Consider the following 27,743-nt stretch of genomic DNA (forward strand, 5'->3'; position numbering starts at 1 on the left):
TATGGAGAAAAAGAGTGAAGCATTGGAGCCATTTTTGCAAAATCTACAGTACAAACAGATTACTAACGTGTCATAACCTCTTACCCTACTTTACAGTACTAAGAGAAAGAAAGTCAGTTCAGTGAGCTACTCACTATCAAGTGCCAGAACTGTCCTTGAAATTGGGACTATAAAAAATAAATGAGACACGACTAAAGAGTTTACAGTTTGTTACTGGGAGGAAATTAAATAAATTAGCCCATTTTTAAGCTAAATTAAAATTCAGTGTGATAAGTATAACAACAGATAGTTTAATGAAGTGGCACAGAAAAGACACCGATTAACCCTTTTGCCTCCTTTACCATATATTTCACAGCCAATTTAATAGACTTTTATGGAAATTAAATTTCCTCCTGATTCTGATGACGTGAAGAAAAAGCTGACTGTGATTCCCCAAAGAATAGCCTCATAAAATTGCAGTATCTTTAAAAACAAAACTAAATTGTAAGTTCTATCAGGCTAGCAGAAAGTCACTTGATTCTTTTGTTGCTCAGTTACACTTAGTGGTCACCCAGTTTCAACCAAAATTTATTGTGTGCCTACCTGTGCAAGCTATTTTTCTGGGAATCTGCTGGGATTTAGGGATGCCTGGCAAAGAGGACTAAACAAAGATGATTTTAATATATGGTATCTGCCTTCAAATAACTTCCAGCTTAGTCCTACTTACTCTGAAGTCCATTGTATAAAACATATACAAGCAAAGCTACTGGGCTTAAAGTAAAAGTTGGGAGTCTGGAGCCCCCTCTATCCCAGGCCACTCCTGAGGACACTGTCTGGAGACTTGAAGACTCTGCATGCGTGCTCAGTCGTGTCTGATTTTTTGTGACCCCCATGGACTGTAGCCTGCCAGGCTCCTCTGTCCATGAGATTTCCCAGGCAAGGATACTGGAGTGGGTTGCCATTTCCTTTTCCAGGGGATCTTCCCAAACCAGGGATCAAACTTGCATCTCCTGCATTGGCAGATGGATTCTTTACCACTAGGGCCACCTGGGAAGCCCAGGTCTAATCCATCTCCCTAGTGTGTAGTCACATTGCTGGAAACATGTGCCCTTTGCCTCTTCAGTGCTCTCTCATACATAGACATCCGGTGACCCACTCCATACAGAAACTTCAGTGTAACATGGCATTAAATGAAGCCCTAACTAGAATATGGTAGACCTCGAATATATATAATCGAAAGGAACTCTGAATATAGCTCAGAAATTTCCAGGTCATTAGCTGTAAATGGACTCATAACTGGGGTTATTCTAGCACAGTTTGGGAATAAGATGATGAGTTAATCTTTCAGCTTGTGGCAGTTTGTGGTTTATTCTTAAACTTTGAAATGGAATTCTTTGAGACTTAAAGAAAGGGATATAAATATATTGCTGGATTTTCTCCATTAGTCAAGATTGTTTATGAGGGGAAAAGTTTACCATTGTTCCGAAATATTTTTTCCTCTAGTTAATCCACATTATTTTTAGGGGGGTTTGCCTAGAAGGAAGACTAATTCCTTATGTTCCTTCCCTCTCTTTTAGGTCCTACTCCCATAGCTTTAAACTGTCACTTGGAATCTTTTGGGAGGGTGAAACAGAAGTGGGCAGACAAGTGTTTGGAAAATAAATTCTCCATAAAACTCTACCATCCTATAAATGGTTCTGTCTGGATGGATTCCTTGAGATGTGTTTTATTTCCATTAAAAACTCAAAAACTTTGAAACATTCACTGTTCACATCCCAAAGCCTGATGGGGAAAATACTCATCATCTGAAGTATTCAAGACAAGCTTGAAGAAATAAAAGAAACGAATTGTTCACCGGACCACCTTGGGAGGCAGAAGTTCCCGCAGAGCCCAAAACGGGTGTTAAAAACTTGTCCAATGTTCCGTTCAGAAAAGAAGAGGTGGGGGACGGACGGTGCCCAAAGCTAGCGGGTCAGTGTCATTTGCTGCCTCCTTTGCCCCTCTCTTCTTCTTCTCTGTCCTGCGCGTCCTCACTTTCTTACCAGCCCCATCCTCGCTCGTCCCATCCTCCTAACTCCCTCGTCAGTCCGGGGACGGCGACCACGCCCACCTCCCCAGAACCCAGTCGGGCGGAGGGGCCCCTTCTCGTCCCCCGTCCCCACGCTCACGCCTTTCTCTCCGCCGCCCACGCTCCCCGCTGCGGCCACCCCCACACTTCCCGGCCAAAGGGGATCCTGGCCAAGGGGGCCGCCCCGGCCTCAGCCCTTCCCCGCCCCGGCCGGCCGGACCATAAAGCGCCCAGCCCTGCCGCCAGCGCACCCAGCTCCGCGGCGCCAGGACGCGAGCGCCGCCCCCGACGGCTGCCCGGACGCCGCCGCGCTCGCCTTACCTGCGCCGCCCGCGGGAAGCCCGACCGGGGGCCGCGCGCCACCCGCACGCCTAGGCGGGGCCCCCGCTGCCGAGACTCCCGCGCGCCCGCGGGGAGCGCGGAGAGCCAACATGCTGGCCCCGCGCGGAGCCACCTTCCTCCTGCTGCACCTGGCCCTGCAGCCCTGGCTGGGGGCCGGCGCCCAGGCCACCCCGCAGGGTAAGTGGGTGCGAGCCGTCCCGCAGCTCCGCTTGGGCGAACGGAGGGACTAGCTCCGCGCGCTGCTCCGCGCTTGGCTCCTGGGTCCCTCTGGGCACCTCTGTGTGCCTCTGGGGCCCGAGGCAAAGCGTATTGTGCTTGGAAGCGGTCATTAGAGATTAGAATTTTCGGAGGTTCGATTAACCGGCGGTGAAGTCAACTCCCTATACAGTAGTTTGGGGGGTGTAAAATTTATTTTCAATCTAGGCAAAGAGGTGAGGTTCACTTTCAAGCTTGTGGCGTGGCCCTAGACCTCGAACACGTCCCGTCTGGAGTACGGTGAAATCTGGGTTCTGTCCCTTGCGGCTCTGTGGGCCTCCCTCCCCTCAGCGATGACAACCTAAATCCTTCGATGTCAGCCTAGTCTGAGGCCACATACCCAAGAAAGGTGCAGTATTACTCTGTTGCCCTGCCGCTTGCCTTTTTCTGCTCCAGCTCTGCTGGGGCTTTGGGAGTTGGCTTGATCTCTTGATTCTGGAGGTAAATTGAACAGGAAGGCTAAGAAATGGGTCTTTCTCTACAGAGGTTAAACATTCGATAAATAATTTAAAAAGCACTTGGATAATCAATCTTCAAACCCTTTTGTGAAAAGAACTGTTGTGCAGAAAGCACTTAAGCTTAAACAGAATTTTGGGAAGACAGAAAGGAAGAAGTTATTTAACCAAGAAAAGATCTTAGGGCTCTAATTGGCAAGCCAGTGATCGGCTTCATCTGTTTGAAATTGATGCCTGGGGTTAATTTCTTTCGGGTTAAGGAAATAAAACTTGAAGTAAAAATTGCTATTTTTAGGAAGCCAGAATCAAGATTGCTTGTCCTGGTCCCTTCCCCTCCCACTGCAGTAATTACCCGTTTAAACTTTGCATTTCACCAAACAACTCATTCTGATTCCAGACCAGGCTACCAGAATTGTATTGTCAGGGGGTACTGAACTGCTTTTAGTTTGAGTTGAAATGTTTAAAACGCTGCAGTTTATTCATTGCAGCCTTGCTTTTGGGACGGTAAGAAAGGAAACCTTTGAAAAAAAAACTAATGTATAATTGACATATAATGTTATATTAGTTTCAAGTGTACAACATAATGATTTGATAATTGTATACATTGCAAAACGTTCACCACAAGTCTAGTTAATATCTGTCGCCATGGCTGCAGTTTTTTTCCTTGTGATGAGAACTTTAAGATCTACTCTCTTAGCAACTCTCAAATATGCAATACAGCACTATTAACTGTAGTCACCAGGCTGTATATTACATCCCCATGGCTTATTTTATAACTGGAAGTTTGTACCTTTTGGCCTTCTTCATCTATTTTAGGAAAAGGCAATGGCAACCCACCCCAGTATTCTTGCCTGGAAGGTCCCATGGACGAAGGAGCCTGGTGGGCTGCCGTCCATGGGGTCGCAAAGAGTCGGACACAACTGAGCAACTTCACTTTCACTTTTCACAGTCATGCATTGGAGAAGGAAATGGCAACCCACTCCAGTGTTCTTGCCTGGAGAATCCCAGGGATGGGGGAGCCTGATGGGCCCCTGTCTATGGGGTCACACAGAGTCGGACACAACTGAAGCGACTTAGCAGCAGCAGCAGCAACATCTGTTTCACCCCTACAACCACCACTCCCACTTCTGGCAACCATAGTCTCTTCTCTGTATACTGTGAGATTCTTCTTGTTTGTTTTTAAGATTTCGCATGTGAGATCGTACGTAATTTCTTTTTCCCCCACCTGACTTAATTACACTTTGCATAATGCCCATAAAGTTCATCCATGTTGTTATAAATGGCAAGATTTCATTCCTTTTTTATGATTGGATAATATTCTATCTCGTATATGTGTGTATACATATATATGTATGTCATTTTCTTTATCCATTCATCCATTGATAGACACAGGTTGTTTTCATATCTTGGCTATTATAAATAGTGCTGTGATGAATAATTCCATGTATCTTTTGGAGTTAATGGTTTCGTTTTCTTTGGATAAATACCCAGGGGTAGAATTGCTGGGTCATATGGTAGTTCTATTTTTAATTTTTTGAGAAACCTTCATACTGTTTTCCATAGTGACTGCACCAACTTGCATTCCCACCAGTGGTGTACACTTGTGCCCTTTTACCCACATTCTCACCAACACTTGCTGTTTCTTGTCTTTTTAATAATAGCCATTCTAACAGGTGTAAGGTAACATGTCACTGTGGTTTTGATTTGCATTTCTCTGGTTTTTAGTGATGTTGGGTATCTATTCATGTATATGGCAGCTGTCTGTCTTTTTTGGGGAAAAGTTTATTTGGATTTTCTGCCCAATTTTAAATATGTTTGGTTGTAGTTCTTTGTTGTTTTGTTTGTCTTTTCTGTTGAGTTGTATAAATTCATTATATGTTTTGGATATTAACCCCTTACAGCAGAGATGTGATGTGCAGATATTTTCTCCCACTCCATAGGCTGCCTTTTCTTTTCACTGGTTTCCTTTGCTGTGTAGAAGCCTTTTAGTTTGATGTAGTCTCCCTTGTTTACTTTTCTTTGTTGCCTTTGCTTTTGGTGTCAGAAGGAAGCTTTTTAACACAATTCAAAAACTTTCTTATTGCAGACATTATTTAACAGGTTTGAATTCATGGGTCTAATATTTTGGGTTACTCGAATTCTTGACATTTGAACACACAACTTCATGGTGTGCAGGTATGGATTTTGCTTCTCCTGAGACAGAGCTGCCTGTTTTGTGGAGACTTGGAATCAGGCTATACCTACATTATCTGGTTAATTTAATTGCTGTATATGATCTGATTAAGTCAAATTTCTGATAGATGCCTTTACTGAATTAATTAGTCTTGCAATTATCAGCTCAGCTGAAAAATTTGCTCGTCTCCTTTTTCCTCTGAGCTGCCTTGCTAGTCTTATTAGTAAGTATTTGATTTTCATGCCATGGTGGTTGGGCTCATTGGTAGCAGTAATTTCACCTGTAACACTAGAAGATTGTGCTTAGATCTTGGCACTATTACTGAAGTGTAATGACATTAATAGAAACTTGTAGTGTCTCATTTCCTTTTCAGAATGCTCTCCAAACTCGTTACTAACTAATCCCAACTCAGCCTCTTGAGAGAGAAGCCAGTGGATTAGAAGAACCATACAGATTGAAATGTGGTTAATTTGGTTTGAGGTGAATTATGAAGTAATCATGGTCAAAGCAAGAATCAAGAATACCAAGAGTTTAGTTCTGCATGCAGTTCCCATCCTTGAAACACACATCTCTTTCCTGAAGATGTCTTGTCCTAAAGGGAACTTTTAAATATGTTGTCTTATTTCCCTTCTCTTTCAGTGGTGAAAATATAAAGTTTCCAATTCTCTGTAAATTAAAAAATTCTCTATGCCCTCTTGAAGTACACTGGGCAGCAATCCTCACGTTTGGGGAATGTGGGACACAAGAAAGAACATGATAGATAATCTGCTTTCCAACGCTGCTAGTGTTAATTTCATTATTGTGAAAGATTCTCGGTATACATGAAAGAAAGAATACAGATCTACTCTGAAGACAGATCATCTTATAAAAAGAGTAGACATTCCTAGGTAACTAGGTTTTTACCTATTTCTTTTATAACTATTTTTTCTTACAAAAGCAGTATATCTTCATTGTAAAAAAAAAAAAAGAAAATTGGATAAACAAAAGAAAAGGAAGTTTAAAATGTAAATATAATCATACAACCCAGAGATAGGTACTATTCATGTTAGCATTTTGTCATATTGCTTTTCAATTCTTTTTGTAGTTCAGTTTAGTCGCTCAGTCGTGTCCGACTCTTTGTGACCCTGTGAACTGCAGCACGCCAGGCTTCCCTGTCCATCACCAAATACCACAGTTTACTCAAACTCATGTCCATTGAGTGGGTGATGCCATCTAACCATCTCATCTTCTGTCGTCCCCTTCTCCTCCTGCCTTCAATCTTTCACAGCATCAGGATCTTTTCAAATGAGTCAGTTCTTTGCATCAGGTAGCCAAAGTATTGGAGTTTCAGCTTCAGCATCACTCCTTCCAATGAATATTCAGGACTGATTTCCTTTAGGATGGACTGGTTGGATCTCCTTGCAGTCCAAGGGACTCTCAAGAGTCTCCTCCAACACCACAGTTCAAAAGCATCAATTCTTCGGCGCTCAGCTTTCTTTATAGTCCAGCTCTCACATCCATACATGACTACTGGAAAAACTGTAGCTTTGACTAGACAGACCTTTGTTGGCAAAGTAATGTCTCTACTTTTAAATATGCTGTCTAGGTTGGTCATAACTTTTCTTCCAAGGAGCAAGCATCTTTTAATTTCATGGCTGCAGTCACCATCTGCAGCGATTTTGGAGCCCAAGAAAATAAAGTCTGTCACTGTTCGCATTGTTTCCCCATCTATTTGCCATGAAGTGATGTGACCAGATGCCATGATCTTAGTTTCCTGAATGTTGAGTTTTAAGCCAACTTTTTCACTCTCCTCTTTCACTTTCATCAAGAGGCTCTTTAGTTCTTCTTCACTTTCTACCATAAGGGTGGTGTCATCTGCATATCTGAGGTTATTGATATTTCTCCTGGCAATCTTGATTCCAGCTTATGCTTCATCCAGCCCAGCATTTCTCATGATGTACTCTGCATATAAGTTAAATAAGCAGGGTGACAATATAGAGCCTTGACGTACTCCTTTTCCAATTTCGAACCAGTCTGTTTTTCCATGTACAGTTCTAACTGTTGCTTCTTGACCTGCATACAGGTTTCTCAGGAGGCAGGTAAGGTGGTCTGGTATTCCCATCTCTTGACGAATTTTCCACAGTTTATTCTGATCGACACAGTCAAAGGCTTTGGCGCAGCCAATAAAGCAGAAGTAGATGTTTTTCTGGAACTCTCTTGCTTTTTCGATCACCCAACGGATGTTGGAAATTTGATCTCTGGTTCCTCTGCCTTTTCTAAATCCAGCTTGAACATCTGGAAGGTCACAGTTCATGTACTGTTGAAGCCTGACTTGGAGAATTTTGAGCACTACTTTGCTAGCATGTGAGATGAGTAAAATTGCGTGGTAGTTTGAACATTCTTTGGCATTGCCTTTCTTTGGGATTGGAATGAAAACTGACCTTTTCCAGTCCTGTGGCCACTGCTGAGTTTTCCAAATTTACCTATTGACTGTAGCACTTTCACAGCATCATCTTTTAGGATTTGAAATAGCTCAACTGGAATTCCATCACCTCCACTAGCTTTGTAGTGATGCTTCCTAAGACCCACTTGACTTCGCATTCCAGGATGTCTGGTTCTAGGTGAGTGATCACACTGTCATGATTATCTGGGTCATGAAGATCTTTTTTGTATAGTTCTTCTGTGTATTCTTGCCACCTCATCTTAATACCTTCTGCTTCTGTTAGGTCCATACCATTTCTGTCCTTTATTGTGCCCATCTTTGCATGAAATGTTCCCTTGGTATCTCTAGTTTTCTTGAAGAGATCTCTAGTTTTTCCCATTCTATTGTTTTCCTCTATTTCTTTGCATTGATCACTTGAGGAAGGCTTTCTTCTCTCTCCTTGCTATTCTTTGGAACTCTGCATTCAGGTGGATATGTCTTTCCTTTTCTCCCTTGCCTTTCACTTCTCTTCTTTTCACAGCTTTGTAAGGCCTCCTCAGACAACCATTTTGCCTTTTTGCACTTCTTTTTCTTGGGGATGGTCTTGATCCCTGTCTCCTGTACAATGTCACTAACCTCTGTCCATAGTTCATCAGGCACTCTATCAGATCTAATCCCTTGAATCTATTTCTCACTTCCATTGTATAATTGTAAGGGATTTGATTTAGGTTATACCTGAATGGTCTAGTGGTTTTCCCTACTTTCTTCAATTTGAGTCTGAATTTGGCAATAAGGAGTTCATGATCAATCGCTTCTCAGCCTTTTGGCTAAGATCAAGTGTAGGAGTTCATGATCTGAGCCACAGTCTGCTCCCGGTCTTGTTTTTGCTGACTGTATAGAGCTTCTCCATCTTTGGCTACAAAGAATATAATCAGTCTGATTTCAGTATTGACCATCTGCTGATGTCCATGTGTAGAGTCTTCTCTTGTGTTGTTGGAAGAGGGTGTTTGCTATGACCAGTGCATTCTCTTGGCAAAACTCTATTAACCTTTGCCCTGCTTCATTCTGTACTCCAAAGCCAAATTTGCCTGTTACTCCAGGTATTTCTTGACTTCCTACTTTTGCATTCCAGTCCCCTGTAATGAAAAGGACATCTTTTTTGGGTGTTAGTTCTAGGTCTTCATAGAACCGTTCAACTTCAGCTTCTTCAGCATTACTGGTCAGGGCATAGACATGGATTACTGTGATAATATTTCTCCCCTTAATATATCATGAGCATCTTTCCATATGTAAGTATTCAGCTGCGTTACCCTTTTTGATAGTATTTATGTTTTTGGGTGGACCAAAATTTCCTGGGTAGCTCAGCTGGTAAAGAACCCACCTGCAATGCAGGAGACCCCAGTTCAATTCCTGGGTTGGGAAGATTCCCTGGAGAAGGGATAGGCTACCCACTCCAGTATTCTTGGGCTTCCCTGGTGGCTCAGACAATAAAGAATCCGCCTGCAATAAAGAGTCCGTGGGAGACCTGGGTTCTATCCCTGGGTTGGGAAGATCCCTTGGAGGAGGGCAAGGCAACCCACTCCAGTATTTTAGCCTGGAGAATCCTCATGGACAGAGGAGCCTGTCTGGCTACAGTCCATGGGGTCACAAAGAGTTGGATGAGACTAAGCACAGCATAAAATATATTTAGCTGGGGCTCTAGCATAGAACACTTGATTGTTTCCAGTGTTTTGAAATTTTAAATAATTTTTTGAACATATACAATGCCACAGGATGGCTTGGGATGGCTGAACCCCTGCAATCTCTGTCAAACCCTACTATCACTGGTAAAGAGAGGCAAAATGCCATGCCGGCAAAGATCCAGGTTTCCCACCTCTTCCAGTTAGATCCTCACATAACTCCTTCCTATGTAGAAGCTTTAGAATTAATACTGGTGGTGAATCTCCTTGTACCTAAATATATTACTGTGTTATCCATTATTTTCTTAAGATAAATTCCTTTAGTAGAGTCACTAAATCAAAGAACATGTGTGTTTTAGGGTCTTTGATACTGTTTTTTAAACTGGCTTCAAAGTGTTTATTCTAGTGTAAATCTTTACCCACCGGTATATGAGTACCCAGTTCCCCGAATTCTCACCAACAGTTGGGTATTGTTGTATTTATTGTTTTTTCAATTTGATGAGGGAAACCATACCTTAATGTGTTCTTTTAATGTTTATTAATTTATGGCTGTGCTCTGTCTTTTTTGCTGTGCAAGGGCTTTCTCTAGGTGCGGTGAGCAGGGGCTACCCTTCTTGCACTGTGCAGGCTTCTCATTGTGGTGGCTTCTCTTTTGAGGAGAACAAGCTCTTGGCACATAGGCTTCAGTAGTTGCAGTGTGTGGGCTCATTAGTTGTGCCTTGCGAGCTCTAGAGCATTGGCTCAGTAGTTGTGGCACACACATTTAGTTGCCCTGGAGCATGTGGGATCTTCTCAGAGCAGGGATCGAACCAGTGTCCCCTGCATTGGCAGGTATGTTCTTAACTGGACCGCCAAGGAAGCCCTACCTTGATGTTTAAGTTAGCAATTCCTTCATCATTAGTGAAGCACGTGAACACATTATTTATATACCTATTTGCCCTTGTAATACTTTTTCTGTAAATTTGTTTTTTCATGTTATGTGCCCATTTTTTTTCTGTTGGGATGCTTATTTCATTAATTTGTAAAAACTCTTTATAAATTACGGATACTGTGACCGTCTTTAGTAACCAGATTATTATATCCAGAAAACAGCTCTGGAGCCTGAAGTGCTTGCAGGCTGTGGAATTGTTCAAACAATTTTGCATAAACCAAAAGAAACACTAGTCTAGTGAGAGTTACCCAAATTTGGCCTTTGCCTTTGAAATTAACTGGACACACTTTTTTACAGCTTTCACAAAGTTGAAAAGTGCAGCTGGCTTGTAGCAAAAGCAACTTGTACAATATAAGTTTAGGTTCTAGATTTTGTAGACCAGCTCTGGCAGGTTACAGTCAAGAAATAGGAAGCACGTTGTTCTGTTTTGTTTCTGTTTTGCTTCCACGTTGTCAAAGTCACAATTTCTTAGCAGAGAAATATTGGAGAACTGTAAATGCACTAAGGCACACTTAGGTCCCACGAAAGTAGCCAATTGTTTTGTTGACACTGTATCTCCCACCACATCCATGCTTTCTGTGGCATTCCCATGTCATTTATTACTGACCATGAATAGACAGTTGGATTTGGTCCAGGAGGCACATGAGGGATCCCAAGGCAGAAATTCACTACTAGGGGACATAAGAAAAACAATGACTTGGATGCTCTTACCTGTATGCAAGCATGCTAAGGTTGCTTCAGTCGTGTCCAACTCTCTGCGACCCCATGGGCTGTAGCCTGCCAGCCTCCTCTGTCCATGGGATTCTCCAGGCAAGAATACTGGAGTGGGTTGTCATACCCTCCTCCAGGCGATCTTCCCGATCCAAGGATCAAACCCACGTCATTTCTTATGTCTCCTACTTTGGCAGGTGGGTTCTTTACCCCTAGCCCCACTTGGGAAGCCCATGTTCTTTCCCGATCCCCCACATGCTAAACATTTAGTGCTTTTCCTGGTGGGCATTTTCAGAGTCACTTCTTCAGGCAAAATGGGTTTGCAAATTTTGTCTTCTCTTGGGGTCTATAACTTGGTGATGAATATTGTGCTATATTTCTTCTGGCTCAAATATCCAGTCACTGTAGAGTGAAAAGAGAGAACTGGCAAGTTTGACAATGTGGAAAAATGATTATAATATCAGCTTACTTCATAGCTTACTGTGAAAATTGTCCCCCCTCAAAAACAAACAAAAACCATGCTTGTCCCTAAGTTAAACCTTTCGCTGATTGTCCTTGTCTTCCCATTCTCCCCAGTCTTTGACCTTCTCCCATCTGCCAGCCAGAGGCTGAACCCAAGTGTTCTGCAGCCAATCCTGACAGACCCTGCTCTGAACGAGCTCTACGTGATCTCCACCTTCAAGCTGCAGTCAAAAAGCTCAGCCACCATCTTCGGCCTTTACTCTTCAGCTGACCACAGCAAATATTTTGAATTTACTGTCATGGGACGCTTAAACAAAGGTAAGCAAGTTTGTAGAAATCATTTTCTTAAAAATCCTCTCTGCCTCTTCCAGGATTTGGGCCGGGGGGTCTTCTTTCCTTCAGGTGGTCCCATCCACCGTTTGTTTCAGCTTTCAATACCAAATTCTTCTAATCGTACATTTACCTGTATAGGGAGGGTGAATTGATATCGGGAGAAAGAAGGAAGACTTGCTTGTGGCCAAAATGCACTTTGACATTGCCCCATCCTCATGTTATTCTGGATCCAGTTCCTGAAGGGATAGGACCCAGCGCAGTTAAGCCACTGTATTAGTTCGATCTGCTGTAACACATACCATAAAGTCCATAAAGTCTGTGGCTTAAGCAATAGACTTTAATTTCCCATAGTACCGGAGACTGGTACGTCCCAGGTCAAGCTGCCAGCAGGTTGGGTGCCTGGTGAGAGGCTGTGTGCTGGCTTGTAAATGGCCACCTTCTCCCTGTGTCCTCAAGTGGCCTTTCCTCGGTGTGTACTGGTGGAGAGAAAGAGAAAACTCTGTCTTCCTTTTCTTATAAGGACACTGATGCCATCAGGAAGGCCCTACCCTCATGACCTCATCTAAACCGAATTACCAGCCAGAGGTCCACTTCCTAATACCATCACGCTGAGGACGGGGCTTCAACATATGAATTTGAGGGGAACACAAGCACTCAGTCTGTAATAGCCACTCACCCCATTCTTTGTGCTCCCATAGAGGCATGTGGCAGACTTAACCCCTAGCTCTGCAAGCACCGCCTGGACTTGATGGAGACAATATATCTCAGAGGTAGAACTAAATGAACAGCTCTCTTTTCTACCTGTTTTGTGCCAATTTACACAGATCTGTCACTTGGTTGTTCCCCCTGATGTCAAATGTTTCACTGTCAAAGTGAGTTACTACGGTATACTAAGAATGACTCCCAAAGAAAAAGGTCATTGTTTTTTCATCTCCTCTTCCACCCGTGCCCTGGGGACAGCACCTGTTCCTGCTTATTGAGGAATGTGACAGATGTCTGTGCTGCCTGATGTTTTTAATAAAAAAAAGAGGAGGATTGGTCCTTCCTGCAGAGAATTTTTACTTATTTCAATTTGCTTTACAAAGCAGATACTTTGAGCACTTCAGACTCTAATTGTGATTGAACACTTAAAGCTGCAGGTGTTAGGAACTGAAAGAAACCCCTAATTCTTAGCGTTCATAGGACAACAGAGTTAAAAGCAAAAAGGAATGGGCTTTTAGTGCCTTCTTCTGTGTCAGTTTCCAATATCCTCCTTCCCTCCTCCCACTCCCACCCCACTCTCCAGTCTGCTTTCTGTGTTCCTCATGGCCTCTCAGGGACTGAGGTACGGTTTCAGATAATGGAAGGACTTGGGGACCTAGTTCATGATTTAGCCGATGGTTCAACCATTCCTGCTGCCTTTGCCCCAGCTGAAGCCATGTTGGGAGGTCATTTCCCCATCTCTCTACCTTGGTTCTGATAACCCCATTTTGCCTCAGATCTACTGAAGGAACAGCTCGTCTTCTGAGAACCCAAGCTACTCAGTTTACGATATATAAAAACCACCCTGCTCTTTATAGGAGGAGCTTCTCTTTTAAGAAGCGATCTAAACTATTTTAAATGTTCTGGAAGGTTTTTCTTTTAGCTCACTCAGCTTAGTGGCTAAAAGGCTCTCGGTAGAGTGAAAAATTCTGCCTCTAGGTTTTCACTCTCACTGAATCTCACTCTACGTCTAAATCTGCCATAATGGAAAAACAGGAAGAAACTCCCCTGTAGAGGTTGAGGGAATGCTAGATGCTTGGGCAGGTAGATGTTTTTACTTTGAAGAGTCATCAGTGAGTCAACTGTTAATACCAGCTGATTTCCATGTTAAAAGAGAACAAAGAGGAAATGATTGTGAATACCTCTCGACCTGCCAGCCTACTAGAAAAGGTAAATAGCTCTTAGAAAAAAATATTTTTTTTTAAATCGATGACAATTCTCAGAAAACAAAGAGGAATTTATACCAGAATTAGAGTTGGGAGAGTTGAAGAATTTGACATACAAGTTTCCCTGCAGCAGTAGGAAAAAGTGCAGAGATTTGCCATCACTGAAAGGTCTCGGAAGGAGCAGCAGCGCATTCTGACTGGAACAAGAAAGAGAAGTCAGTGGGTCCATCAGGCCCAAGAAAAGATGTGGTGTGTGGCTGTAACTCCCTGTGGAAGTGTTCAGAGGTGGTGTTGGGTTGCATCCTGGACACCTGTACATCTTGTTGCCCAACCTCAAGACTAAACAAAGAGCCCAGAAATGGCAACAGACATCATTGGTTTACTGGAAAGGGGCTCTTACAAGTCTGCAGCAAAGGGTCCTGGAGAGACATCCCACTGTATCTGGCAGATAGCAGGCAGGACATGGCAGCAATCTTGGCTGTTCAGGGGGATATGGAGGCCACCATTTATAGGGGAAACTGACATCAAGTTGACTGTCAGTTACCAGGGAAACCAGCAACTGGGATACATCTCTCACAGCCCCCTCAGGTTAATGACCTCAGATTAATTAAAGGCAGATGTAATGTTACTGACTCCAAGTTCACTCTGCTCGCCACATGACCCGCCAGTGAATCGTGAGACAGGTGTCGAGGCAAGGAATATGACTTTATTCAGAAAGCTGGCAGACCGAAAGGATGGCAGAGTAGTGTCTCCAAAAAAATCATCTTTTCAGGGTCTGGTTGCCAGTTTGTTTTATGGAACAGAGTGGGAGAGGAAATGAGGAAGTAAAGTAAAAAGGCCCACTTATTTTGCAGAACAGGAGAGGATGTGTTAACTTCTTCTTTTCTGCAGCCATGCACAGATGGGCAGAGTCAGATTGTCTCCCTGTGAGCTGAACACAGCCACTTTAACATTCAGGCAGAGGGACAGTGTCTCCCGAGGCAGGCCGTTATCTATGATGATAATAACAAAAGCAACAGAATGCAAAGGTTAAAGTCAAAGAAACAGATCCAACATGAGGCAGAATTGACTCTTCCCTGTTACAGTAATAAATTTAGTAAACCAGCTGGTGGAGTTGTCCCGGCCTAAGGATTAGAACAGTCGCTAGTTGGAGCAAGGGGTGAGCACAGTCATGAGAGTAGGGAGTAGGTGAAGCAGGGACCAGGCGAGCAAGGGATCACAAAGAGCAGGAGGACATCTTCGGTGGCCTGACGCTTCAGGTGGCCATGCACCTCTGCTGTGATTTGTGGAGGGTGGGGAAGAATCACCTTCCTGGAAGGTGAACCCCAGTCATCATTCAGCTGACCCGGCTCAGCTGATGTTCATAGAGAGTAGTGAAGCAGAAGAAGTCAAGATATATCTCTTGTGACTAAAAACACTGGAGTAGGAAATAGGACACATCTTTCCCCCTATTAAAGTTATGGTTTGGGAAAGAGCGACTGCACAGATGGTATCAAAGAGCAAGGTTTGGTCATCTGGGCCCTAGATGAGCTCCTATGAGAAACTCAAATGTATCCCATGAGACATGCAAAGAAGGGAGTTTGCCACTGGGCTCTCTGTTTCTCTCTATGTTTCTTGGGCTCCAAAATCACTGCAGATGGTGACTGCAGCCATGAAATTAAAAGACGCTTGCTCCTTGGAAGAAAAGCTATGGCAAACCTAGACAGCATATTAAAAAGCAGAGACATTCCTTTGCCAACAAAGGTCCATCTAGTCAAAGCTATGGTTTTTTTCAGTAGTCATGTATGGATATGAGAGTTGGACCATAAAGAAAGCTGAGCACCAAAGAACTGATGCTTTTGAACTGTGGTGTTGGAGAAGACTCTTGAGAGTCCCTTGTATGGCAAGGAGATCAAACCAGTCTGATTTCTAAAGGAAATTTCATTGGAAGGACTGATGCTGAAGCTGAAGCTCCAATACTTTGGCCACCTGATGTGAAGAACTGACTCACTGGAAAAGACCCCAATGCTGGGAAAGATTGAAGGCAGGAGGAGAAGGGGATGACAGAGGATGAGATGGTTGGATGGCATCACCGATTCAATGGACATGAGTTTGAGCAAGCTCTGGGAGTTGGTGATGGACAGGGAGGCCTGGCGTCCTACAGTCCAAGGGGTCACAGAGTCGGACCCAACTGAGCAACTGAACTGAACTCTCTTGTTTCTCACTCTCCAAGTCATCTTATCATGGCTGCCTCATTACTGTTCACAAGGCATAACTTGGATCTAGTTATATCTGACCCCAGAGACCTAGAGTGACTTCCCATCCCAAAGTGAGTAAGATACGCACATCCCTACTGGGCATTCAGGGCTTTCCGCTGCCTGACTCCCAACCAGCCTTTCCAGTTTATCCATCCTTCCAGCCAGCCATCAGCCCATGTTTCCATGGGATGGATTTAACTGCGGTTCCCTGGACCCATCCACGCTGTCTCTCCTTTTCTGTCCTTTTGCTCTTGCCCTCTGCTGCCCCCATTGCCTGCCCTGCACCATCTCCAGATACTGAAATTTTCCACATGCAAGGCACATCTCAAATTCCTCCTGACACCTTTCCTTATAACTTCGCACCTCCACAGAAGGCACTACTCTTCATTTGCCTGGGATTTGAATGACTTACATGCCTTTTCTGCAGTTGGTTATGAGCCCCCTTAAGGCAGGGACTGAACATCCCCTAACTCCCCTTTGTGTCTGCTGCAGCGCATAGCACAGTGCCCTGGACATGGAAGTGTCTCATGAAGAGACTGAGTAGAGTAAATAGAGGCTGAGAAGAGGAGCTTTGCTAAGAAAAACATTCACTGTTGCGGAAATTCTGTATGTATGCAATGTCTGTCACTTAGTAGGTCTGGCTCAGAATCACTTTTGCATGAATGAGTGTTGAAGACCATTTGGATGAAGATTTAAAAGAAATGCAGGTAGTGTTTCTGATAGAAGTGATCTATCAGATTATTAGTAATACAGGTAATATAATCTTGATAGAAATGAGCATTTGTAGAAACCACCTGGGCTGGGTAAAAGATATGACTGATTTTCTTGCATCTGGCAGAGAGACAACTTTGCAGGTAGTATCCTGAGTTTGAGTCACAGTGAAAAGTCTTAACAACTGTGTCACCATGAAAACATCTCTGAATCGCTCTGAACCTCAATTTACTATCTCTAAAGTGAGGGTGATAATAGCTACCTTTCAGGGTGATTGCAGAAATTGACTTATATAAAGTATAATAAATTTTTTAGGCTGTGAAGCTCAATAAAAATTTCAGATTCCTATATTAGATAGACAGACAGAGACATCTCTCTACTGTTTAAGAAACTGTCTTCCAAAACTGATGAGTTGGTGAACTCTTGGCTTGCCTTAGCGAAAGCCTCACCTCTCAGAAAAAGCACGAAGACTGCTTCTGTAGCCTAAATTTGACAGCCACCGAAAAACAACTTGGTGCTGTGGAAATGCAGGGAACTCCAAAAACTAGTGGTAATGACTGGACAGAGTCAGTCAAGCTCCTCAGCCTGTGATAGGAGAAGTCAAATAGTTCAGAGTGGTTGTTCTGAAGCCTGCAGGCTAATGAGAGATACAACTTGAAAGAGATGAAAGAGTTTAAAAGTTAGAATTCTGCGATTCCTTGTCAGTCCAGTGGTTAGGAGTCTGAGCATTCACTACCAAGGGCCTAGGTTTAGTCCCTGGCCAGGGAACTAAGATCTTGCAAACCACTCTGTGCAGCCAAAAAAATAGTTAGAATTCTGAACCAAATACTGAAGGGGAAAAATGAGGCACTTATAATAATATTTATTTATGGAGCCATTACAGTGAAGCAAGGCTGTACTGAAGTCTGTGCTCATTTTCCCTTTTAACTTTCACCACATTCTTACTAGGTACCATTGAATGAGCTTAGTTTCAAAGTGGTCAGATGCAGAAAGTGCAAAGAATTTTTGTGAACTTTCAGACAAACTCCCAGAGGGTTGTATTATTATTCATACGTTTGGGGATTTCCTGGAAAAGAAAGCTAGGGTTATTTGAAGGCAGATAGATTTACTAAAAATAAGTCCTGCTAAACTTTTTAATCAATTTTATGAAGTCACTTACTATACCTTTCTGAATAATGTAAAAAAAGAATGAGCTAGATAAATAGTACTATTGGGGGTTGGTAAGTTGCCTTGTAGCAAAGTATGTAGTGTTTTCTGACAAGGCTTTGTCTTCGGCATTGAACTTTTCGATGAATCAGTGACTTGGGTGAAAACATAGACAGAATTTTATCATGTTTGCAATTGGCACAAAGCTGTAAAAGACAGTTGAACATATAGGATGCCATCATCAAGATTTCCAAGGTCTTACCAAGCTGACACAACAAGCCACAATCAGATGAAATTTAACAATAATAAATGTAAATCCTTTCTCTAGTAGTGAAAAGTAAATTGCAGACACACCGGTTGTGGGAGACCCAAAAACTAAGATCATGGCATCTAGTCCCATCACTTCATGGCAAATAGATGAGGAAACAATGAAAACAGTGAGAGACTTTTATTTTCTTGGGCTCCAAAATAACTGCAGATGGTGACTGCAGCCATGAAATTAAAAAATGCTTGCTTCTTGGAAAAAAAACTGTGACAAACCTAGACAGCATATTAAGAAGCAGAGACATCACATTGCTGACAAAGGTCCATCTAGTCAAAGCTATGATTTTTTCCAGTAGTCATGGATGTATGTCATCCATACATAGATGTATGGATGTGAGAGTTGGGCAGGAAATCAGTCCTAAATAGTCATTGGAAGGACTGGTGCTAAAGCTGAAACCCCAATACTTTGGCCACCTGATGCGAAGAGCCAACTCATTGGAAAAAACCCTGATATTGGGAAAGATTGAAGGCAGGAGGAGAAGACAGAGACAGAGGATGAGATGGTTGGATGGCATCACTGATGGCACATGAGTTTGAACAAACTCTGGGAGACAGTGAAGGAGACAGAAGCCTGCCGTGCTGCAATCCATGGGGTCGCAAAGAGTCGGACATGACTGAGCAACTAAACAACACCACCACCATCCTCAGCATTCTAATCTACAATGTTAAGAACCACCCAGCGTTGAGCTCAGTGCCTGGCACTTACTAGTTGCTCAGAAATGTTTGCTGAATGAATGAACAGATAGGGTGATGCAACTTTTTAAAAAGTTTCTTAAATTTTCAGTTCAGTCAGTTCAGTTCAGTCCCTCAGTTGTGTCCGACTCTTTGCAACCCCATGGACTACAGCACACCAGGCTTCCCTGTCCATCACCAACTCCCGAAGCTTGCTCAAACTCATGTCCATCACGTCAGTGATGCCATCCAACCATCTCATCCTCTGTTGTCCCCTTCTCTTCCTGCCTTCAATCTTTCCCAGCATCAGGATCTTTTCCAATGAGTCAGTTCTTCGCATCAGGTGGCCAAAGTATTGGAGTTTCAGCTTCAACATCAGTCCTGGGTGTTCATTTGAAGGAACATCAGTCCTTCCAAAGAATATTCAGGACTGATCTCCTTTAGGATGGACTGGTTGGACCTCCTTGCTGTCCAAGGGACTCTCAAGAGTCTTCTCCAACACCACAGTTCAAAAGTATCAATTCTTCGGCACTCAGCTTTCTTTATACTCCAACTCTCACATGCATACATTACTACTGGAAAAACCATAGCTTTGACTAGACAGACCTTTGTTGGCAAAGTAATGTCTCTGCTTTTTAATATGCTGTCTAGGTTTGTCATAGCTTTTCTTCCAAGGAGCAGGCATCTTTTAATTTCATGGCTGCATTCACCATCTGCAGTGATTTTGGAGCCTAAGAAAACAAAGTCTCTCACTGTTTCCATTGTTTCCCCGTCCATTTGCCATGAAGTAATAGGACTAGATGACATGGTCTTAGTTTTCTGAACGTTGAGCTTTAAGCCAACTTTTTCACTCTCCTCTTTCACTTTCATCAAGAGGCTCTTTAGTTCTTCTTCACTTTCTGCCATAAGGGTGGTGTCATCTGCATATCTGAGGCTATTGATATTTCTCCTGGCAATCTTGATCCCAGCTTGTGCTTCATCCAGCCTGGCGTTTTGAATGATATACTCTGCATATAAGTTAAATAAGCAGGGTGACAATATACGGCCTTGACATACTCCTGTCCCGATTTGGAATAAGTCTGTTGTTCCATGTACAGTTCTAACTGTTGCTTCTTGACCTGCATACACATTTCTCAGGAGGCAGGTAAGGTAGTCTGGTATTCCTATCTCTTTAAGAATTTTCCACAGTTTGTTGTGATACACACAATCAAAGGTTTTGGCGCAGCCAATAAAGCAGAAGTAGATGTTTTTCTGGAACTCTCTTGCTTTTTCGATGATGCAACAGATGTTGGCAATTTGATCTCTGGTTCCTCTGCCTTTTCTAAATCCAGCTGGAACATCTGGAAGGTCACAGTTCACGTACTGTTGAAACTTGACTTGGAGAATTTTGAGCATTACTTTGCTAGTGTGTGAGATGAGTGAAATTGCATGGTAGTTTGAACATTCTTTGGCATTGCCTTTCTTTGGGATTGGAATGAAAACTGACTTTTTCCAGTCCTGTGGCCACTGCTGAGTTTTCCAAATTTGCTGGCATCTTGAGTGTAGCACTTTCACAGCATCGTCTTTTAGAATTTGAAATAGCTCAACTGGAATTCCATCACCTCCACTAGCTTTGTTCATAGTGATGCTTCCTAAGGCCCACTTGACTTTGCATTCCAGGATGTCTGGCTCTAGGTGAGTGATCACACCATCGTGGTTATCTGTGTCATGAAGATCTTTTTTGTATAGTTCTTCTGTGTATTCTTGTCACCTCTTTTTAATATCTTCTGCTTCTGTTTGGTCCATACAATTTCTGTCCTTTATTGTGCCCATCTTTACATGAAATGTTCCCTGGGTAAAACTAATTTTCTTGAAGAGATCTCTGGTCTTTCCCATTCTATTGTTTTCCTCTATTAATTGTACATTAATATGTACATGTGACCAGATTTGTAGAAGCTAGTAGTCTCCCTGGACTCTTAATTATCCAGCCACATCTAGCATACTGTGTCTGGTTGTGAGCACATTTCATAGGGACATTGTCAAGTAAGAGATTACTTTGAAGAGAGTCACTAAACTGGCACCTGAGTCCTGTTTTTTTTTTTTTAATACCACATCACATGTCAAAAAGTTAAAGGAATTGGAGAAATCAAGGAGCCAAACAGAAGACATGAGAGAGATGAAAGTTGCCTTAAAAATATTTGAAGAATATCACTTCGATTGAGGATAAGATTAAATCTGTCTATAGTCCTGAAGAGTAAAATTAGGACACACTGGTGGAAGGCAGAGGAAACAGATATTGGCTCCGAATTAGGAAAATCTTGGGTAGCAATCCAAAAGTGAAATGGGTTTTTCTGCAAAGTAATGAGTTCTTTGTTACTGGAAATGTGCTGGTAGAGGCTACATTTTTATTGAAGGGATTTGTGGAGTGAGATATTAAGCTGGATGACTTATAATGCTAATATTCTGTGGCTCTGCTAAGGCTAGAGAGAGTTCCATGGGCATCGAAGTTGCTTTGTAATTTTCTCCTCTAATTTTCTCCTCTAATCCTTGGGATTCTGTGCACACTTACAGCTGTCTCCTCTAAGGTGACCTTGGGATTCTGTACACACTTACAACTGTCTCCTCTAAGGTGACCTTGGGATTCTGTGCACACTTACAACTGTCTCCTCTAAGGTGACCTTGGGATTCTGTGCACACTTACAACTGTCTCCTCTAAGTGACCTTGGGATTCTGTGCACACTTACAACTTTCTCCCCTACCAGGTAGTTGTGTAGTGATGCCTCATAACTTATCCAAGCATAGAGCCCTCTGCAGAAGTTCACTATGCTTGCTGTGCTTCCTTTCACTGGATGGTTTCTTTGCTCCGTGTGTATTCTGTAAACTTTACATTGGTTGAAACTGCTATAAAAAAATTTCCAAACACACATACTGCATTTATCACACCTGAGAGTCACCCACAGTACTTTCAGGAAAAGTAATTTGATGGTTTTCCTTTTATATGTATTTCCAAAGCACTAAAGTTACAAAGATCCAGTGTATAGGGCATAAAGACAAATGAGTCAAGGCAAACAAGAACATCCATCACAAGAGACATTAATGGCAAGAAGGCTCTTTTAATATACAATTATTTAAGAAGAAGAGGAAAGGTTGACAGCAGCGGCTTTCATCATATCTTTAAAAGTGCCAAAGAGCAAAGCCATTTGCCAAGCAAAGCAGAAAGCCCCGGACTACCTTGCCGAGTTTGCTGCCCCGGCAGGCCACGTCACTCTGAACTCCTTAGCCCAAGCAGGCAAAATATTATCATTTCCAGTTCTTTAAAGCTGGCAGCCTACTTCATAGCTTTGACATTCAACACATCATAATATTTTTGACTACCATGTCTATCCACTTTTCAAAAAGCACCTTTTGAAAATTCTTTCTCAAGATGATAGCAATATTTCAAATCTTCATTGCTTGGGTTTGCTGCTTCATCTCCTACCAGTCACTGGGATGGCATTTAATTGGGCTAGGTTATGTGGTTCCTCTGTCAGGATAGTACCCCGACACGGAAATGTAGCCATAAAATCGGGCTCCAGATTTTCAAGTACACAAAGATGCTAAGTTTAGAAGGGAAGGATTTATATAAGTAAACCAATAGAAACTGCTCTTTTTTTTTTTTAAGACTGGATTTTAAAAAGTCAGAGTAAACACAAGAATACTCTATTATATCTATTTTTCATTCAACAAACAGTTGTATTTGGTGTTCTCAGGTGTATGGGAAAATTAGTAAGAAATAGACTCCTAGTCCCAAGAGTGTATGCTCTAGTAGAGAAGATAAGAAATAAACAAATATACTAGTACCTACATGTGTATAGCAGCTTATAGTTTTGCATTTTCTTATTTGACTACCACTGAACACAAAGTAGGAAGGACAGCTTTTATTAACTCCTTTTAATAGTTTAAAAACTGAACTCTTCAGGCCCAGGGTCACACAGGGATTAAAGTATCTGAGTTTTGGCTGGAAAATTACACCTAGCAAAGCACTGAGAAAGTGCTAAGGGAAGATGAATGAAGCAGATAACTTCCAGTCATGAGGAAGATGGAAGACTAGAGGGAGTCAGGTGCACTTGAGCTGGATCTTGGCTTTCGATTTGTAGCAGTGATGGAGCAGGAAGGAGAAGGATGGAGAAGAGAACGTTCTGCACAGAAAGAAAAGGATGAGAGAGGCTGGAGAAAGCTAGAGAGGTGTGAAAACGGGTTGTTAAAACAGGTGGTTCAGCTTGGCAGTGATCAGCAAAATGGAAGGTGGCTAGAAGGTTAGGCCAGCCCTGGGATAGGTTACACATTAATTGGGAACCACTAGGGAGCTAGTGAAGGATTCCATTGGCTCACTTGTGTGTTGCCCTGAGAAGGCAATCGTTTGATCAGAACAGTTGTGTAGGCATCTCAAGCTGTCCGTCCAGAAAAAGGGCACAGGAAAATACCCTCAGCAGGAAGATGAGTCCGGAATCTGGCAGAGAAATCCAGAGATGGAACAGAGTAGAGACAGAAACGTGTTTGAAGACCTGCAGCCTTTGGTTCTAATCAGATGGGTTCTTGGTGCTCATCCTGAGAGAGAAGCAGGTTGAAATCACCAGGCTAACTTGTTTCCGTGAGAAACAAGCAGAACGGAATGTGCCTCAGCTGAAGAAGCAGAGCTGTCCCCAGTGACGGCTGTTTTCCTGAGTGCAGTGCTCCCTGGGGTGCTGAGGGGCAGGGGTGGGATGGAGCAGAAAGAAGACGGCTCCTTCCAGCTCCCGGGCCTGACTTCTCATTCCTTCTGGAGGCGAAGTGATGTCCTGCTGGCCGACTAGTATTCTCCCCTCTGTTTTGCCCCCCTGTGTGTGTATGTGTGTCGGGGAGGGGGCTGAGACTGGGTGAGATGAGCACTGGTAAGGGGGACCAGAGAGAGAAGATGGGAACTGGGTCTGTTCTGTCCCTTCTGATGGTGCTGCTTCTGAAGAAGCTCAGGGAGTGTCCCAGGCTGTGGACCCCTGGCTTGAGTCTGTCTCTAGGCTCAGTCTGACTGGTGGGAAAATGTGTTCTCTGAGCAGTGCCTGTCGACCCTCTGGGTAATGTTACTGCTCTGAAGCTAAAATAAGTATAGAAGCACTGAACTAAGGAACTTGCAATAAAAAAGAAAAATGAAAGCCATAAGCAAAATGAGAATTATTGGATCAAGTGTGAAGAATAGTAAATATCGAAGCACTTGATAATTTTTCTGCTAACAGACCTTGTGAAGATGGAAGTTTCCATAATTCTTTTCCTCCACCACCCCCCCACTCTCGCTCTTGTCACAAGATCTGGGAGCGGGAGGAACCTATTTCAGTGTTGCACTGCAACGCAAAGCAAGGCAGAAGTGTGGAATGCCCTCAAATGACAGCGTGAACACAATAGCAGGTTTGGCTGTCTGCAGTAGATATTAAATTGCCACTCTCTAAACTTTGCAATTTATATGTGAAAAGCTTTCAATGCAGTCATCTAATTATTCATTGAAATTTCATATTCACAACATTTAATGAGCACCTGTTAGGCGGAAATTACTCCACTAGGTAGTATTTATAAAATTAAACTTAGCGATTCAGTTATGAAAATAAATCATGACCCACATGGCCTGGAAGGCCTGCTAAAAGCAAGCAAGAGGTCCACTAAAATATGTCTCCTTTGAATTCCACCAGAAATCTCAGTTGGAGGAGAAAAACCACAAGTATTTGTTTTAAGCTACTCTACGTATCCTCTTAACCTGTTAATACGAGGAACAGAGGTTGTGGCCGAAAGGAAAATAAGGAGATCCTGAGTGTATGTATGTGTCTGTGACCCGGTTGAGGTCTGGTGGTCTCAGTGGTGTTTACATTGGCCTGTAAAAATGCTGGGGATTTACAAAACTATTTCAAAAGTAAAGGAATGGAGGTTTTAAAATATTGAATTAGTGCATATGTTTGGGCTCAATTTCCCCCCTCTTTTGTGTACTTTATGCCTCAAATTTCAAGCCATGCTGTTACTATTATAAATTCTCAACAATATTAAAAAAAGGGGTAAAAATACTTACATTTAAAATACCTCAAGAATGTCTACCCACGTCTGTTTTCTTTCTCCTCGTTCCACATTTAAGTCTTACCGATACTTTGCTTCAGGAAGCATAGTGTTGTCCTATAGTCATAGAAAGGCCTTCTAGGCAGTTCTTCTCTCTCAGTAAGCAAGTGGTGGTGGTCCCATAGGCACGAGGGGAGATCTCCTGACTCCTCCTGGTTTCTCTCTATACCCCAGACCCAGATGCCAACTGGCCCCCCTCCAGCCATGGTCAAATGGAAAAGCAAATCTAGTCAGATTCTAGAAGGGTAGGGAAATCAACCTAGAAAGTCGAATGTATTTGGGGGAAGTCTTCAAAAACACCTTTAAATTTCATACTAGTGATTATTTTCTCTGGCAATACTGCAGCATAAACAGGTATTCCTGTCTGGGCAGCACCAAGTTGGCGTTTACACTTCACAGAAGAGGCACCCGAAGAGAGATGGTCCCAGTTTCTTGCTCTGAATCATACAGATTGCTGTAGCACACTCTGGGTTTATATGTGGAATTTTTTTTTTTTTTACTTTTTTGTATTATGTAAGTAATGCTTAAGTTTCTTGTATAGAAAAATCAGACAATGAAAATAACAAAGAAACACATATCACCAAGCACCCAGAAATGACCATACAAATATTTTCTTCTGATTTTCTGTATCTGTGTATATACTATATGTACATACATACATAGTTTTTTTTGGAGCGAACCTATACTGACCCGTAACTTCTTTTCACTCCACATAATACTGAGAATATCTTCCTATGTAAGGCAGTGGATCTCCCATGGAGTCTTTCTTTTGCATCCATGGATACCTTTGGTTTTCTAACTGAGCATTGTTAAAATTTGAAAACAGGTTTTACTGAGGGATAATACAACAGATTACACCTGATTCAATATATGCTTACAAAATCCCATCCAGGCCTAGCATTCTTTAGCCACGGAATAAACCACACTCGGCTTTAAATCTAGTCCTGTCTCTTACTATATCCTTGAGCAAGTTACTTCACTTATCTGAGCTTCACTTTCCTTACCTGTAGTCAATTCCAGTTTCATAGGGTTGCAATGAACAGAATATAAATGTTTAAAACAATGAAGGGCAGCACCCAGCCCCATAGTAGTGCTCAGGAAATGTTGGTGAATTAATGAATTCATGCCCTTAGGAGCTTACTTGGATGTTAGTTGACTTTCAATGTGTTCTGCTGGTTCACTGTACTCATCGTTATCTGAAATTATATTGTTTGTTTTCAAATTTACTACTTATCTTCTCTTTTCATGAGCACAGAACATCTCCAGCAACAGTGGGTGGCCAGTGCACACAAAACATTGAACATTTATGGTTCTGACTTGCTTGCATCTTTCCGATGACCTGGTTGTTTCATTGTTACCTGGAGGCTGTTCAGCACAGAGTCACCCCCTCTTCCCTTCTCTCATCATTCACTGGTCTGTGCTTGGTTCCAGCTGTCCTCCGTTACCTGAAGAACGATGGGAGGATTCACCTGGTGGTTTTCAACAACCTGCAGCTGGCTGATGGCAGGAGGCACAGGCTGCTGCTGAGACTGACCAACCTCCACCGGGGGGCCGGCTCCGTGGAGCTGTTCCTGGACTGCACCCGAGTGGACTCCATCCACAACCTCCCCAGAGCCTTTTCCGGCCTCGCCCAGAGCCCCGAGGCTGTAGAACTGAGGACTTTCCAGAGGAAGGCACACGTAAGAACCCACAGACCATTCTCCAAAGTGGAAAGATGGTTTCTGAGAATGCAGAAGAGTGGACTGAGGTCAAGAATGGGTCTAATTCTGACTGCATATTAGGATCACTTACTGCACTTAAAAACCAACTGCTAGATGGCCCACACTCCAGACAAATCAGTCTATGGAGGTGGTGCCTTGGCATCAGTCCTTTTAAAACTACTGATTCTAATGCGAAGTCAAAATTGGAGAGCTACTCCTTTAGTTAAGTGGAGACTTTGGGCATATAATTATAAAGTAGAAGAGGAACAGCAAAAACTTTTAAACTATCTTAGGGCAGTAAGATGATCTATTTTTAATCTTTCATAAATTTATAATTTTTTAATAGAAGTAAAAAAGAATGATTGGAACTTGCCAAGCACCAGGAACAACATTTTCCATAGGTCTTACTAGAGCATCTCTAACAAGAAGAACCTTATTGCCAACTTACTTCCATGAGGCCTTACATATTACATCACTTCTGTCTTCTGTTTTATGCCATGTTGATGGTATTTTTTCCATTATGTCATTGCAGCTACTGTAGAGATTGCCACATATATTTCTTCTATAATTTTGTTAAAAAACAAGATATAATTTTCTTATTTATAGGAAATACTCCATTTCCTATAAATAATTAGTATTCTTTGTCTTTTCCAATTATTACTATAACTGGTCATAGTTCCTGAATTTCATCTGATATGGAATTCAGTGCCAAAATCAATAACCATGTTCATCCACTGTGGCCCATATTGTTGTTATCTTATTTATCACAATCACAATTTTCCATTTCTGTCTCATTACTTCATTATATGTGCTTTAACTAATTTACATATGCTTGTATAGTGTTGGCCAAAAAGTTGATTTGGATTTTTCTGCACAATGTTATGGGAAAAATCTGAATAAGCTTTTTGGCCAACCCAGTACCAAGGTGTTCTGAGCCTTTTGTACAAAGAAACAGGTTATAAACAGCAATTTTGGTTATAACTAGGAATGCTGAGAAACTTTAGATAATGATATAAAAACTGTGAAACAGATACTAGAATTTGTGCTTAAAATATAGAGAGCATTTTCAAGCAGAAACTTCAAGACTAAAATCTAGATTTGGACAGAGAGAGAAAAAAAATATATATATATATATTTAGTGTAGATTTATAGAAAGAGAAAAAAATT

General features: G+C 42.4%; 1 protein-coding gene across 6 annotated transcripts in view; it reads left to right on the forward strand.

The window, feature by feature from the left end:
- The window catches only part of THBS4 (thrombospondin 4), a 268,357-nt gene that overhangs the window by 214,457 nt on the left and 26,157 nt on the right, over positions 1-27,743 (forward strand). For 3 of the 6 annotated variants that reach the window (XM_081506027.1, XM_081506025.1, XM_081506024.1), the window contains 2 exons: positions 11,571-11,774; positions 26,308-26,555. In XM_081506027.1, coding sequence (XP_081362153.1) covers positions 11,756-11,774; positions 26,308-26,555 — 267 coding nt within the window. In that variant the 5' untranslated portion in view covers positions 11,571-11,755. Of the gene's footprint in view, positions 1-2,399; positions 2,567-2,732; positions 2,994-11,570; positions 11,775-26,307; positions 26,556-27,743 lie in introns of those variants that run through there. The other 3 variants (XM_081506021.1, XM_081506023.1, XM_081506026.1) reach the window with 2 other exon arrangements.

The sequence above is a fragment of the Giraffa tippelskirchi genome, chromosome 7 (assembly GCF_054371585.1).
Source record: "Giraffa tippelskirchi isolate mGirTip1 chromosome 7, T2T-mGirTip1v1.2.pri, whole genome shotgun sequence".
NCBI classification, from domain to species: Eukaryota; Metazoa; Chordata; class Mammalia; order Artiodactyla; family Giraffidae; genus Giraffa; species Giraffa tippelskirchi.